This window comes from Protobothrops mucrosquamatus, unplaced genomic scaffold, assembly GCF_001527695.2.
Source record: "Protobothrops mucrosquamatus isolate PMUCROS unplaced genomic scaffold, P.Mucros_1.0 scaffold6, whole genome shotgun sequence".
NCBI lineage: Eukaryota > Metazoa > Chordata > Lepidosauria > Squamata > Viperidae > Protobothrops > Protobothrops mucrosquamatus.
Window position 1 is genome coordinate 1,372,491 of NW_015386393.1, and position 16,858 is coordinate 1,389,348.

At 38.0% G+C, this 16,858-nt stretch overlaps 2 protein-coding genes and 1 long non-coding RNA gene across 4 annotated transcripts in view; 2 read left to right on the forward strand and 1 right to left on the reverse strand.

The window, feature by feature from the left end:
• The window catches only part of LOC107282161 (cytochrome P450 2H2), a 20,521-nt gene extending 16,050 nt beyond the window's left edge, over window positions 1-4,471 (forward strand). Inside the window, exons 7-10 of the mRNA XM_015809914.1 lie at window positions 1,386-1,527; window positions 2,225-2,412; window positions 3,441-3,582; window positions 3,880-4,471. Coding sequence (XP_015665400.1) covers window positions 1,386-1,527; window positions 2,225-2,412; window positions 3,441-3,582; window positions 3,880-4,061 — 654 coding nt within the window. The 3' untranslated portion in view covers window positions 4,062-4,471. The remainder of the gene's footprint in view (window positions 1-1,385; window positions 1,528-2,224; window positions 2,413-3,440; window positions 3,583-3,879) is intronic.
• A 3,980-nt stretch (window positions 4,472-8,451) lies between these two features.
• DNAL4 (dynein axonemal light chain 4) lies at window positions 8,452-14,362 on the forward strand. 2 transcript variants are annotated; one of them, XM_015810039.1, is made up of 4 exons: window positions 8,452-8,527; window positions 10,853-11,031; window positions 12,317-12,400; window positions 13,446-14,362. In XM_015810039.1, the coding sequence occupies exons 2-4, from the start codon at window positions 10,960-10,962 to the stop codon at window positions 13,608-13,610; spliced, it is 321 nt and encodes a 106-aa protein (XP_015665525.1). In that variant the 5' UTR covers window positions 8,452-8,527; window positions 10,853-10,959; the 3' UTR covers window positions 13,611-14,362. The 2 variants fall into 2 exon arrangements, with proteins under 2 accessions (XP_015665525.1, XP_015665524.1); XM_015810038.1 differs by having other exon boundaries at window positions 8,523-8,904.
• Window positions 14,363-15,104: 742 nt separating this feature from the next.
• Window positions 15,105-16,858, reverse strand: part of LOC107282265 — a 5,820-nt gene continuing 4,066 nt past the window's right edge. The window contains exon 3 of the long non-coding RNA XR_001548773.1: window positions 15,105-16,556. This is a non-coding gene — a long non-coding RNA (uncharacterized LOC107282265). The remainder of the gene's footprint in view (window positions 16,557-16,858) is intronic.

The following is a 16,858-nucleotide window of genomic DNA, read 5'->3' on the forward strand; positions in this document are numbered from 1 at the left end:
ATAAAAATGCATAAATGGAAATGTTATTGTATGTTATTTAAGGTTTTGAATATTGTTACAAGAAGGATTTGCAGGGATTACATTGGCTCTATAGAGTGGGCAGATTCTCGTTGGTGAGAACGCTTGTCTTCTGTCCCTACAGTCTTCCCTACTCCTTGGTGAAGCCCATGTGCCAGGATACCTGGCCCTATTTCATCATGTTAGATTGACTCAGTGAAGATGGTAGCTGCAGGGAAGGACTTCACTAGGCTGTGACTTCGTAAACAATACTTTCTTAACTAAAGCCATAGGCAACCATTAGAACCAATAGTTTGTTCAATTTGCATTATTACATATTATATAAATGACACCGCTTGTGTAATTCTTTACATTTGTCACACCAATTGCACAACAATTAGATGCGCATGATGTCACTTGCCCCTTTTGTTCCCCTCAAACCCATTGCCCATGGTCTCAAGTTCCACCAATGCTGTTCTCTTTTCTCATTGCTCAGCCCTTTCCTAATCAGTTCGGAGGAAAAGAGTAAAAAAAAAAAAAGAATTTAAATGCCCTTCCTATTATTCTTTTTTTACATGGGGAGTAAGTGGAAGACTGGAAGGAAAGCTTTGGGGTGGAATTTAATTGCCAGTAGAATAATAGCATTCAGGTGGAAATTGGGTTAAATATCTTTCCTGATCAGTTGAGGAATGCTTGAGGTCAGCACAAATGTTTAAAAGATTTGTTTACAACTTTTTAAAACTGTCAGGCAGACAAGGGAATGATGGTGGTGATTTACCTTTGGTCTTCTTTCACCTTTATCTCTAATAGTTTATAGGTATGGTCTAACAAAGGCAGGTGGAGGAGACTATATCCTTAGGCTCCAAAACTGGTTTCTAGAAGCTAGACTGTTCTTGGATTTCTGAGGACTGCTACTGCACAGGAACCCTTACAACTATTATGCATGTATTTCTTTGATCCTTTTCCTCATTAAGTCACTGTATTGTAATTTATTCTGAGTTTGTTCATGGCTGGAATACCATATATCCAGCTATTGATTAAAACATTCCGATCCTGTGAAGTATAACAATGCCCTTGGAGACAGAGATATAAGATGTGCACACAGGAACATAAGAGATGGGATTCACATTACATTAAGCCAATTTTGCTTAAGCACAGCTTACTGAATAAACCACAACTAATTCACAGAACTCATTAAGCCTTAAATTGTGACTTACAAATCTCAATGGGTTCATACAATATTCTAAGCAAAAACAATTAAAAAATCATACATGCAGATGCGCAAATTCAGCCTTTGTGTGACGGAAACCTCATAAAGTAAAAGTTATTTTGTTCAAGTCAACAATGCCTTTCTAAATATTTGTTCTCTTTCACAACACTTTGTACAGGAGAGACAGAACAGTCATTCTGCCTTTGATCTTCCCAATTTGGTGAGGAGCACCTTAGACCTTTTCACTGCAGGAGCACAATCAACCAGCCTTGTCCTAAAATATGGACTTCTGGTTCTCATGAAGTACCCAAAAGTACACGGTAAGATAATAATACTGGATTTGCTATTTAAGCTTTACAGAGAAGTTTTCACCATCCATGGTGAAAACAAATGTAAACACAGAAAGCCTACTTTTCTATGGTCAAACTAAGGAATTTCATTCTTTTATTTTTTAAAACAAATATACAAATATTAAAAAAAATGCAAAATTAAAAAGAAACCAATGGTAGAAAGAAAAGGAAGAAGAAGAAAAACAGAGTAAAAACCTGAGGGTCTGAAACAGAATTACACTATTGTTGTTCATTCAGTCAGCATTCAATTTTGAAGAATTCTGCAGCAAATACAGGTAAAATTTTGTCACAATTTGCTTAAGCTTTGTAATCAATGGTTAGTGGTAGAAAACATTATACTTACATTTTGTATAACAGTTATCAAATAAAATTCCTATGAATGTGTATTTCTGGTATACATTGACACTTTTAATTGGATACATTGACAAAAAGGGACATGGAGATCAATATTCAGAAATAGTCTGATAAACAGGTCTCAATACATACAGTAAACTGATAAAAATTGTTTGAAAGCCAAGAAATACCATGGCATTTTACCTGTTAGATTGCACTATATCAGAATATTCTCAGGTGCTCTTAATATGAAAAACTATGCAGATGTCTTTGCTCAGCTATGGAGCCATCTTTTCAGGGAAGTTTGTGTTACAACTCACATTTTTCTATCCAGAAAAAATTCTTCAAGAAATTGATTCTGTGATTGGCCGATCCCAAACACCCTGCATGGCGGATCTTGATAAGATGCCCTACACTGATGCTGTAATCCACGAAATTCATCGGTGCCTAGCTCTTGTCCCACTGAATGTGCCACGTGCTGTGATCAAGGATACTTCCTTCAGGCAGTATTTCATTCCCAAGGTGAGTCTAGCTGCTATATATAATCTGCAACTAATACAAATCTGCCATGTTCTCATTCCTTCTTAATTAACAGACACATTACAATTGTTACTTTGGCATAAAAGACAAATGTGTGAGAAATACACCCATTTGAACTTAAATTGTAATTACGGTAAATATTTACCGGTATATCAAATTTAGCTTTTGCCTTGGTTTCACCTTTAAAAAAAAATAAATTGCCGTAGGCACGTTATTTAAAAGTCAGGTAACACTCATAGCACAAAACAAATTGTATCATTCTGCCATCTGGCATTGTTTCACAGAAAGGCAGATGCACGCCCAAAGGAATTCTGGGAGTTGCAGTCCCAGCAAATATGTGTGGTTTTAGATGAAGGAAGGCTTATTTTCAGTAAGCATTCCATGCACTTGTAATAAAAATATTTAACAATATTGGTACATGAACTATTCACATCAGTGTAATATATCACTTCGGCTGCATTCAGTCTCAATCCATCACTAGGAATGGCTGTGGATCCCCTATGTTTATATCCACATAGTCCTTGCTAAAGGATTCAGAATAAGCTTTTGAGGGCTGTAATTTCACAAAAGCTGGTAGTAGCTACTAGCAAGAGATTTGTTCCTATGGGATACCCGAAACATGAATCTCAAGCCTTTCATATTACATACTTGGAATTATCCTACTCATTCTTAGGTATCAGAGCAATTCTACCTAGGCCAATTTTAATTATCTCAGAATAATAATATTCCAACTTGGTATACACTGTGCTGGTTAAGCTGAAACTCCCACAATTCTCTGTTGGTTCTGCTGGTTAAGAATTCTGATGGTTATAGTCATAATCATTCTAGAATGCATATCAAAGAATCAGTGACGTATATTATTGGTTTTAGAGTGTTATCAATCCCCAAATCAACTATTCTAGCACAAAGATGGACTCATCTTGTTGTATATGCATTTGTGCCACAATGTTTTTCTCTCTCTTTCTTGAAAAAGAATCTCTTCAACATTGAACTTGTCATTGTCTAACTAGGGAACTACTATATTTCCGGCTCTGAAGTCCTCTTTATATGACAGTAGAGAATTCCCTAACCCACAACAATTTGATGTTGGGCACTTCTTGGACAAAAAAGGAGCTCTGAGAAAGAGTGAATTCTTCATTCCTTTTTCCATAGGTAAAAATATCCTAATATTATAGCTGAAATCAAGGGAGGAGATCATGTTAATGTTTATAGTTTTCAAGATCAAATGTATATTTTAGTCACATTTTTGGAAAGCAGAAATATAAAAGCAGCCAAACATATTTCCAAATGAATGCAGAAAGAATTATCTTAAATGTCAAAAATAGCTAGTAAATGTTTGGGGCTTCCCCCATATTAAGTTTGTTCCATTTGATACCCCATTGTTGGACATTTTACTCTTTTAAGCAAGCTGTCACAAATAAATTATTGTTTCTTTATTCTTGCTTGCAGGCAAACGGGTTTGTCTAGGCAAGAAATTGGCAGACATCATAATATTTGTTGTCCTGACAACTATTTTGCAGCATTTTACTCTGAAGCCATTGGGGGGTCCTGATGACCTTGATACATCACCAACAGCTGGATTTCTGACAGTTGCCCCCAAATCTTACCATCTCAGTGTTACCCCTCGTTAAACAGAATCACTCAACCAACCATACGGCTCCAAATACTGCAACTCTTTTCATGTCAGACTGTCAGGTCCCCAAATCCTCACTGTTTCTCCTGCATAGTTATTCTACTTCTGGGCCTGCCATTCTGCTGGGGGGGGGGAGCATGCTTTCGCTCGGGATAACTTTCACCTTCTACTTCCCCTCTCCTGCCTCTATCATCTTGAGAAAGGAATGTGTCTCCCTTATCAAGGAGCCGGTTACAGAGAAACGAAAGCTGGAGAAGACCTTGAGATGCGGGCCAACTATACTAGCCAGCCAGGCTTCGTGCCACCTGTGGATTGGCTGGATTTGAAATTGACATTATGACTTTGGTGGGAGGAGGAATATTGCTAGCTTAACTATAGCGTTTGCACAGGTTTTTCCCCAGATCTTGCCTTGACTTCCCTACTATCACTGACCCGTAATAAAAGTATCCTTTTGAGACAATGCCTGTTTCAAGAGTTCTGCTTTCTTGGAGGGTTAGCTGAAGTGGGTCCTTACGCAGACCTTGAAGTTCCTGATCCAGCACCTGACACGTAATGCTTAAAAGTAATTTCTTTGAAGGTTACTGTATTTTTGTGATTTTTAGTTGCCTTTTAATGTGCATCGAAAAGGTAAAATATAAAGGTTTAAATAAATTTTATAAAAATGAAAAGCAGGTTTTGAGGGAGTGATGATTGCAAGAGATCCATGAGTAAAAGAGAGGACCAGAATTGGATCCAATAGAGTGTTACTTAAGTTCTTATGTTCTTACAAAAAGAAGAGGCAGAAAAAAACCTTATTCTCTCTGCACATGCTTTATTTATTTATTATTTGAATTTATATACCCACCCACTTGGTATCTAAGAAACTTAAGAACATAAGCTGTGCGCTGCTTATGGAGCAGAACCCTGGTCTATCTAGTCCAGTAGTCTGAACTCACAATCAATTGTACATGGAAGCCCATAATATCCCGGTAGATAACCTTCAGAGACAGTCACTCCCCATTATAGTATTACCCTTTTTTATGAATTACTCTTCTAAGAAAAAGGAAGGGCTGCTTCAAAAAAGGATTATGGACTAGTTTATGGAAATTTTGGTGATCAATGGCAATTAGCACTGATGGAAGTGTGACTGATTCTAAAAGCCTGCTAGGAGATGAGTGGGCTTCATTGTGCAATTAGTTGGTCGCCATGAGAACTAAAGGGCGAGAATCAGATCCAGTAGAGTATTACTTATGGTGTTATGTTCTTACAAAAAGGACTGCTTCTCTAAAGAACTAAAGAAAAGAAAGGAATTGCTTCCCATCAGTTAAACCTAGTTACATGTAAACTTTTATTACCTCAATAGTTAATAAGAATATTTAAAGGAAGAGAAATATTTATTAATCCTTAATTACAAGTTATTGCTCAATAATGTATAATCTTCCTTTGGAGTTTGGCATTAAGATTTTGAGTGCCAGAATCCATTTTATTATCTTTCTTAATGATGGTTTTCAATACAAATTTTGTTTTGTTCCATGGATCAACATTTTAAATAAAAAACTATCATATTCCATTTAGACACACATACATTCATAACGATCCACACACTTGGCTTTGCTTTCCTTTATCTCTTACACAGAACACATGTGGCAGCACCTAATTGGTTTTAGTTGATTTTGGGGTCTCAAACTAAGCAAGATTGACCCTACTTAGAGCTTAAGAGAGTAATCATCAGGGAATCCCTGAACCAAACACTAATTCAGAAAATGAAAAAGTAAAAAAACTTGGAAGAAGCAAATGACAAGTCATTTTATATGGTTGCCAAGAAAAAAATGGATGTGTCAGACTCAGTTTGAGGGAATCTTAGCTTTGATGGGAAAGCAATAGAACTTGTTAGCTAGATTCAGAAGATTGAGGCAATGGCTGGGTCCGAGAGATGTCTAAGGCACAGATGACAGTAGGAACACTGTCCTCAGTTACCCTCATATCAAATCAATCAACATGCCTTCAAGTATTCCAAAATTTGTTCAACAACTTCAGCAACTGGTGAAGATGATATGATAATATGCTTCACACCTGTTGAAATAGTCATCACAAGACTTCATCAGCTATATTCTATCTTCCAAAATGGTTCCACAATACAGGTAGTCTTCAACATATGACTACAATTAAGCCCAAAATTACTGTTGCTAAGCAAGAATTAAGTGAGTTTTACCCCCATTTTATGACCTTTCTTGCCATAGTTGTTAAGTGAATCACTGCAGTTGTTAAGTTATTAGCACAATTGTTAAGTGAATCTGACTTCCCCATTGACTTTGCTTGTCAGAAGGTTGCAAAAGGTGATCACTTAAACCTGGGACTCTGCAACATCAGAAATATGAACCAGTTGCCGAGCATCCAAATTTTGATCACATGACCACGAGGATACTGCAATAGTTATAAGTGTGAAAAAATTGTCATAAGTCACTTTTTTGGTGCCATTGTTAACTCTGAATGGCCACTAAACGAATGGTTATAAGAGAACAACAACTTATACTATCTTCCAATGGCACCACAGATTTGGTAATTCATGAACTAGAATTGTTGGGTGTATTGGAACAAAACTCCCATTAATCTATTGCTTTACATAACAAAAATACAGAGAAATCAAAAGCATCCTGACTTTTGTCATTAGAAGCCCACTAAGTATATAAATTTATCCAGGTGAACAACTGTTCCTTTCAAAACGATCATGTAGAAATCCACATGGTATGTTCCAATTCTTGATCAAGTGGAGGCTCATATGTGACACCAGTAAAATTCAGTTGTGTCCTATTTTTCTGCAACTATCTGAGAAAATGCAACCAAATGCATCGTATTTGCATAGGAGTAGCAGCAGCTACACCTACAAAGTATATTTTTTGTTAGAGAAAATTATAAAAAGGTAAAGGGGTCCCTGCGGATTGTATTCCATTAGTCGTGGGTGGTACTCATCTCTGTTTCAAGGCAATTGAGCCACTGCTGTCCAAAGACATTTCTGCAGTCATGTGGCCAGCATGACAACACAGAGCACTGTTACTTTCCCACCAAAGTAGTCCCTATTTATCTACTTGCATTTGCATACTTTCAAACTGCTAGGCTGGCAGGAGCTAGGGCAAGGATGGGAGCTCACCCCATCACGTGGTGCTTGGGTCTCTAGCCTGACTTGCCCGCTTTCCACCGACATGCCTAGCATGCCACCCTTTTTGTATCTACCACCAATTCTGGCTCTCTGATCTCAATTCATGTTCCTATTTTATGAATAGGATCTCCATTGAAATAAAGCATCATTTAAAATAACAGCTTCTCAGGTTTCAGTCTTCTTCACTTTTATACAATAATAGAATTATTTCTGTAGACAATTACTGCTGGCTACCATATATTTATGTCAATGTGCTATAATATAATTTCCAGTATCACCAGCTCCTTCTGTCTTAATTTCCTGTAAGTTTTCCAGCTTTCAAAATTCATATACTTTTCCAAAGATTTGTATAAATCATTTTAACTACTATATTGTCCAAAAAGTGCAAATTTAAAAGTATTGGGGGAGTATTTAACAGAGCATGCATATTCTACTATTCAAATCCTTCCACTGAACTACACATGAGGCCATGTGTATACAGCTAGCCAAAAGCTGTTTCAAGAATATTTAAAAATTGTTGCTCTACTTATCAGAATACATAACAATATTCCTTTCCCCCCTTTGTTTGAACTTTTACACTAATATAAAAGCAAAGAAAATATATGCAAGAATATTTGGCCACATTTTCCTGAATCTTACAAATGGCAAGCCGGTATATTTACATTTTCCATCTATATGATCATGATATATTAACCCATCTTTCTATTCCTTTTTAATTTTAACTTTCTTTTATTTTGCTTGAAGGTGATTTTTTTAAATTTCAGTCAATCTATTTAATTTAAAAAGATCCAGACCTCACTGATATTGCTAACTAGCTTTCTGTTACTGCCCTAATGAGATTTTTGTTTTCTTTCCAATACTGTACCAAGAATAACACAGAACAAAATAATCTGTAGTTTGGGTTAGGTCTAGAAGGAGAGCACTCAATTAACTCACTTTGGGAGAAGAAAAGCATATACCTCCTTCCAGTTTGCTATCTATGCAATGCAATAATTATACCTTCCCACGAAACTCTCCTATAGTTTCCCACAGGATAAATTAGGAATCGAAGAGAAACTTCTCTACCTCTCAAACTTATTCTACTAATCTCATCAGGCAGATTATGAACACCTATCACTCCGTGTCCCAACTAAATTGTGGAGGTGACTTAGGACCCCTTCGCATAATAGGCAAACCTTGGACCCTATCCGTGCTCTCCACCTTTTACAGCTGCCCAATGGCAAACTAGAGGGCGGGACTTCCGGCGTCGGTTGCTAAGACAAGCACGTTTCTTTCCTTAACAACGGCAAGGAGGCTGGCTTTGGGGGCTCGGGGTCGAGGTGACGCAGGTGAGATGTACCACCGAGTGTTCGTTCGGGGCTCCCGGCGTGGACGGAGCTGCTTCTGGCTTCCTCCTTGGACCGGGTGGCGCTCACCGGCCCCACGCCTTTCCTCTGCCGGGTCTGGTCCCCCAGATAGCGCCGTCCGCCCCTGCCTTTAGCCGGGTCTTAGAGCACTCCTTTCTCCTGAGCGGCTGGGTGGGACCGTCCCACATTCCAGCCCGTGTATGATCCGGGCGAGGCGAGCATCTGAGCGGGGCTCAGGAAGATGAAGCGGCTCGCCTGGGCTAAAGGAAGGCAGCCGAATCCTTATTTCAGCCGGCGGCGGTTCTTCCTCGCCGCTCCTTTCGGAGGCGCGTGGGAGGAAATTCGGATTTTCACTTAAGGTATAGACATCCCTTCGGCTAGGTGTGAATCTGAAGCGGGCTGGTACTCCAGAGAGAGGATTTACTCTCCCGCCGGCCTTGAATCGCGGGGGAAGCAGGGCGATAACCTTCGAGCATGTGCAGAGTGTGTTTGCCCACGAAATGAGTAGCTGGAGCTAGCCCAGGGGTAGGCAACCTCGGCTCTTTTATGACTCATGGACTTCAAGTCCCAGAATTCCCGAGTCAGCTATGCTGACTCGGGAATTCTGGGACTTGAAGTCCATGAGTCATAAAAGAGCCGAGGTTGCCTACCCCTGAGCTAGCCCTTGCATAGATGGAAAGCTTTCCGGGTCTGGAAATGTACTTTTTAAATAAATAAAATAGCAGGCTTTGCTACTTGATGTGATAAGGAACTATTCTCCTTAGCAATGAAGTGGACAACAGAATCTTATATATTTTTTTTCTTAATACTTGACAAATCATTCTAAATGAAAGTGATCCCAAATCAGTGACCCAAATGGATCTTTTGATTGTGCCGCAAGAAGACGATTGATTGATTCTGATTCCAAGTGATAGTCAGATCAAAAATTACTGTGAGATGTATTTGTGCAATATCTAAATACACAAATGAGCCGAAACTAACCTTTGGCTATGGGTTTCAAAATAGCTGAATGGTTGGAAGTTATTAAAACATAGTTTTTGCTACAATTAGTACCTGGTGAAACCAAGTTTTATGTGAAACCACAGTGGGATAATTTACTTGGAAGCAACGCAGTTTTAAGGTGTCAAGATTATTGAAATGGTTGGTTTACAGAATAATTCAAAAACAACAACATAGTAAGAAAGGAATGATACAATGATACAAGGCAGTATCTTTTATACAAAGATATGGCAACAAAGTTTTACAGTTACAATATTTAAAAGATCATTATTTAAATGTCCTCAAAAAGTGTAACAGATAAGCAAGCTAAGCCCCTAATGCCTCCAAAATCACTTTTCCTATAAGACACAAAAAAAATCTTAACATTAGCATAATTTTTGTTAGTAATGAAGATTATTTGCCTAAGATTCCAGCATTTGGATGACAAAATGATATTTTCTTCTGATCTTTGAGGTCTCTTAAATTTTATCTTCCAAGAAGGCAGAATCATTGTAAGCATTTTTGTATTTTCATTTTACTGCTCATTGTTTAGTAGTTGCTTCTTACAATTTGCAATGAAAGATCAGATTTTTTTCAAATGTATGGTATGCCAAATGTACTGAGTATCTATGTTGCCTGTAAACAGCATACTGAATGATACTGTGGTATTTTTAGAAGGAATGCAGCACATTGACATCCTTCTAATATCATCCTGTATTGTGCCCATACGGTTGATTAATTCTTATTTATCTACATCTTCCTTTTTTTTATGGAGCTACAGAATAATGTCTTGGTGATTTGGAAATTCATTATTTGAAACTGGCTTACCTGAAATATATTTATGTCCCCTCTAGACCAGTGCCTCTTACTCTAAAGATAGCTGATTCATAGTCTCCAGAAAGAGATTTTTTCCCCCTTATAATACACAGTCTTTAAAATACATGTGAATACACAAGATTAGCTAATTGATTAGCTGTTAATTCCACTGGAGAGAAAAAAAAGAGAGCTAGTTCCTTATCTGAAAGAGTAAAAAAAATCTGTACAAGACTTGCTACTTCTGAAACTCTGGCTCCCAATATGGAATTTAAACAAATTGTAATAATTTAGTCAAATAAACAGGGATCATTACAGTCGCCATAATTCAATTTTTTTATTATTGTTACTATTTGAAGCCTGTCTATTTTAACAATATTAGCAAGAATAAAAAAAACTGTAGACAAATGTCATTGTCATATAAATGACTGTTTATTTTTATTCTCTTAAAAGGATTTGACTGTATTATATCCTAACTATTATGCTATATTATTTTTTCCTTTTTTTTCTATATAGCATAAGGTATTTTTTCCAAAACTGACCTGAATTCACATTGCTAGCCTACACGTGACTGGTTTCCTTCAAAATATTCTGCCCCCACTTGAAGTCACAGTGGACAGATAATGGCAGATACCGGGGAGGGGAAAAAAGAAGAAGCAGATTATAAGAGACTTCACAGCTTCCCACTGATTAGGGTAAGAATGCAAGTGAAGAGAGATGACATATTTCAAATCAGAAGATATTGAAATGTAATGCCATTTTTATATCTTAAATTTGTCACAAAATCTAAACAGAAGAGTGAGGGGAAGGATGGAGAGAACTAGTTGCCATAGTGACTGAAGAGTTATTAGTTTATCTGCGAAAATCCGATTACCCAAGGTATACAGAGCACCCTTGATCAAAATGTGCATTCCTGTCCCTCAGAGCTTAGTAGGCATCTTCTTTCAAGGCTGTTTTGTATGGCATCATACCATGTTTTTATAATGTATCATACCATGTTTTTTTATAGCGTATGAGCTGTGGTTAAAGTACAATACTGTAGGCTAATTCTGCTGACTGTCAGCAGTTTGGCAGTTTGATTCCCACTGGCTCAAGGTTGACTCAGCCTTCCATCCTTCTGAGGTCAGTAAAATGAGGACGCAGATTGTTGGGGGGCAATAGGCTGACAGTTTTACAAACTGCTTAGAGAGAGCTGTGAAGCACTATGAAGCAGTTTAAGTCTAAGTGCTATTGCTATTGCTATCTATGTTGAAGAAATCTTTGCTATGGGCCCAAGCAAGCTGATACTTCTTTGTTTGTGTTACATAATGCTTGTGAAGTTTTCTAATCAAGGAGACTCTGCTCTCCCTCCCAAGTGTGAATGATGAAATGTGGATCACTCTAAAGCTAGCCTAAGAGGTTCATTCCAAGGCCTTAGGTAAGGTCAAAAATCAGGCTTAAGATTTTATATGCACAGAGGTGGAAAGACGTTGGTAGTAACTATAATGGAGGAATGGTTGGTGAAGATGATCAACTTGGTAAAATGGTTAAATTGATTTGTTTGATTAGAGAGAAGACGATATCTACATTTATTGGTGATTAGAAACCCCTTACAGACTTTTTGCATTAAAAAAGACAAAAATGAATGTTGACTCCTGCAGGCCCTGGCTTAGCACAAATGGCTGCAGGAGAGAGGCTGTGGTAGTTTCTTCATTAACCATGACAAAGTGATGTGTGAAGCTTTTCCCCTTTGTGTGACATTTGTGTTAGAAAGGAGGATTGTAATTGAAACTAGAGTATATTGCGTAGAAAAGGATTATTGGGGAGAAAGTTTGTAGTATTCTTAGTGGTTAATTGTAATGAATAAAAACAAATTTATGGAGGAGATTTGAATCCTTCCATTCTTCATGTCTTAGCATCTGATTATGATTTAATATTATGCAGTAACCAATCCTGGCTTAAAACTGACAGAGATCCTCTATGCTTGTAATTTTTTCCCAGCACTCAGACATGCCGGAAGAAATGCGAGTCGAGGCCATGGAATTATGTGTCACTGCATGTGAGAAATATGCCACCAACAATGAGGTACTGACACTAAAACCTCTGTATTTGGTGAGACACCAGATATGCTTCAGTTAATTTTTAACCACCTCTTTCTAAAAGGAAAGGTAATAGAAGAAGCAATAAGTCTATATTCTTATAGATTCTGGTATCATAAATATATATTAAAAACCAGTAATCATAGTTTGTATAAATGCCTTCATTACTCTTGCCTTTGATGCTAAATCCCTTTCTATACATAAATGATAATAGAGCATTTCCCCCCCCCCCCCGCGTGATCTCTTTATGCTTAAAACCTAGCATTGCATGATAAGATTAATGTTAACTATGGTAATTTTTTTGTAGCTCAGCAAGCAGTGTTGTGTGCTCTTAGGCCTCTGTTTGCACATAGTTGTTTCTATTGGAGGAATTGGATTCAGTTCTTATTTAGGACAGGAAAATCCCTGCAGTTAAGTGAATCCTGTGTTCATTAAGTAAATCCAGCTTCCCCCACCCTCGCTGACTTTGCTTATCAGAAGCAGACTTGGAAGGTCTTAAATGATGATCACACGTCACCAGGATGCCGCAATTATCATAAATACATGGCAGTTAACAAGCATCTGAATTTTAATAATGTGACCATGGGGATGCTGCAGTAGTGGTGGCATTTTTTCAGTGCCATTTTAACTTTGAATGGTTGTAAGTCAAGGACTACCTGTATGCTAATTTACTCCTATCAACTGTTTTGTGAATGATCAGATGTTGACACATTTACCTACAGCTCAAGCTATCTTCCTGAATACGGACATGTGGCTTTCATGGCAACAGTACAGATATGGCTTACTGCCTTTTTCTGGAATGTTTTTGGGATTCCTTCATCTAAATTACAGTCCTCTACTTGCTGGAGATATTAAACAGGCCCTAGCCTGCTTAGCTTTGCAGCCTAACATTGCCCAAATGTTGCTACCTGCTGGAAAAGTCCGCATCTTTTGTTCTAGTAATATTTTTTTGTGAGATGAAAAGTATATTCCATGTTAGTAATGTTACATTTTTCTTTTGGTTTCTGTTCCCTGTCAAACTTTTCCTTCAGAGCGCTGCCAAGATGATCAAAGAGACAATGGACAAGAAATTTGGATCTTCCTGGCATGTAGTGATTGGGGAAGGGTTTGGCTTCGAAATCACCCACGAAGTGAAGAACTTGCTGTACATGTTCTTTGGAGGCAGTCTAGCAGTTTGTGTTTGGAAATGCTCCTGACACATTTTGCACTATTGAAGCTCACTGCAAGCAGGATACTTTTTTCCCAGACTTTTAATTGTTTTTTGTACAATTTAAAGGGCAGCTTTATTTTTAATAACAACAAATATTGGGCTTTTTCTTATTTATATGCAAGTTTTATGAGATATATTTAGTGTGTTTATCTGTAAATCTGTTTGAGCTACCTAATCCAGCTCATAAGTGATTCTGATTTTACCAATGTGTCTTCTTGCTTAGAGGTGGGATTGTGCAAGAGCGATTGGGTTTATGAAGCCATACATTGGAGGTTAGGTGTGAGAATTTTAACCCAAGTTTGCTGCTACTTCTCCTTGCTATCCTTCCCACTTTCTGAGAGCAGACCTGAAAAAGCAGCTTTCTTTCTGTCTGGATGGCAGCTGCATGGTTGAGAAACCTAAGCCGGCGGATGGTTGCTAAAATGATTTGCCTCGCCACCTCACTACACCTAAAGAGCACTGATATAATTTGTGGAGCATATGGTGCAGAAATAGAGAATATTTTGCCTAGCATGGGGATGGGGTGGGAGCATCGTACCAATATGTTCAGAAACTGGTAATGGAAAGAACGGACCTGACCTGCCAGTTTCTTATACTTCTAAGTACAATTGTACTTCCATTTTGTAGGCTGATGCCATCACAGAGGTGTTTGATTAACGGAATGATCCTAATTGTATTTTCTATATCCCTTGTTAGAATTTGGAATGGAAAGGGGATTTACTTTTTGCAATAAAACTTTTTTAAAATGCACGCCTGATAGATTCTCCTAGAATTTTGTGTGTGCTCATGAATGGTGAGGGACCAATATGTACCTGCTTTCCAGAGGATTCAAAGATCCTACTGACATGACTGAATTCAGTGTTGACCTTTGGTTAATGCTTAGGCTCACCTCCAGACTTCTTCTTGGGACAGCAATTTGCTAGAACTGAGCCATGGGCAGGATTGTATTTCTTAATTGTCCTCTACACTTGGTGGGCAATCCCAAGACATGTCTTGCTTAGCATGCCCCAAGGGTGCGCTATGTACTCATGAACTTCAAATCTCTAGTTAGCCTTAATGTCAGGTTGCATCATCCCATAAAATGGTGGTTAACTGCTATAGAATTATTCCACTGAAATTAACAGGACACCTACAGGCAAACTACATACCACAATGTAACAAAACTACGTCCCATAGTTTTGAACACAGCTGAATTGGGACCACTATGTAATGGTGTCCTTATGGCCATATCCTACCAGTTTAGAATACCACAATGGTATTAAAACATATCAAGTAGTTCAAACTAACCCAAATAGCTGCATTTCTCCCTTCCCCCTTTATCCAATTTCTGACGCAAGCCATCCATCAAAGTTATCAAAGCAGCCTTACTATATCATGGCCTGATTAAAATGAGTCCAGATAATCAACATCTTTCAAATAAAACTAAAGAGGTCATTGCCACCTTCCCACCAAAATAGAATGTATGAAAGTAGAATAATTAGAGAGGTTTATTATTCATTTTAGAAAATTACAGAGCTGCCCATTTTAAACGTAACTCTGGGCAGCGGAGAAATATGTAAAAGCAATATTTAATAAAAAGTGGTGTAAAGCTATACAGAATACATGATCCAAGCTGGGTTGGTCACCATAAGTTAGTCTTCCAAGCTTTCCGACTTCTGCTGGAGCCCATCCTCAGGGAACTTCCCTCTCGCTAGAATGTGCGCTTTGGGCTATTCCATGCATAGCATTTACGTGGTGCCTGGTTGTATTTGACTTTTTAGCTGTTGGAGTGTTGATGGCTGGTTATTAACTTGATTTTCTTTCCTTGTGCTACCAAGTCCTCATTTCCCAAATACTTTATAAGCTGGTGGTAAATCAGCATTCCTGTTGACTGACAATGGATCCATTTCCCAGGCTTCAATCATTTCCTTGGCTATTTTTATACCTGCTCAAACAACATCTAGAAAATTCAATGTATGTCCTTGTTCATTGCAATGTGAGGCTGCCAATGAGTTTGGATCTCATCTGACCGTTTGCTTGTGTTCTTGCAATGTAATGGTTAACTTCCTCCCCATCTGTCCTACAGAGGGACAATACACGTGGGGGGGTCTGGTAGGTTACATAGGAAGTATCACCCACCTCCAAATGGTCTTTGCAATGCATGATCTATCCTCATATGAGTAGCCTCTGGGCAGTGTGCAATGCCCACTTGCAGATCTCAGAAGCTGCTTTCTACTGCTTGTGAAATGTTTTTGATGTATGGCAGAGTATACCATATAGTTGGTCTTGTGCCTTCTTTCTTTTCTCTCCCCTGTGTTGTTGCACAGGAATCTTGTAATAAATGCTTCTGGGTACCCATTTGTCATGTAGAATACAGTTAAAATCGTATTGTAACTAAAGGTTCCTCAAAAGGCTCCATATAACAAATCTATGGTGCTCCACTGAGGTTCTAACCCTACCATCTCAGGAAAGAGCCAGATTTTCCAAGGGAAAGATGTTCCAAAGTTAATTTAAATCTTACGTTAACAGGATATTTTCAACAAGAGTCTTAATCAACTTCTTATTAAACGAAGAAGAGAAAGAGAAGCCGTTTTCATAGGTGCAATTCCTCCCAGACCAATTTTACCAGACAAAAGGGTGAAGGAAACAGATGGTGAACTTCTATTTTAACATCTACATTTCTGAAATCTACAAGATGAAAAAACAAAACAGGACAAGCAAATTGCCCATTTGCCTGTATGATCTGCCCCAACAATAGATCCAAGTCAATTTTATCTATGAAGAAAATCCAGTATTTTTTCCTCACAGCTCCAGGGCACAAGGCCAATACACAGGAAAATTCATGGTCAAATATCAATATGAAGCCAGATCTCTCCAGGCTAAATCAGACACCACAAGACAAATCTTCAGTGAAGTCAGCTACAAGTCACTTTACCGATATTGTCTTTCCTTTCTGTGAAAAATTGGGGGAAAAATAAGTTATTCATGGTGCCAACAAGTGCATGCTACATCTGAAGCAAACATGAAGACTTATAACCCTTTGTTGCTGCTCAATGTAGATTTAGATTTAGATTTTATTAAATTTATACCCCGCCCTTCTCCCGGAGGACTCAGGGCGGCTTACAGCCAGTTTAAAACAATGATATAATACAATACAAACTTTAAAAAGATTAAAAATAACTATTTAAATTTGGCCGCTTCTACTAAAAATTTAATTTAAAACCCCTTTAAAATACCCCTAGGCCAGTCCTGCCT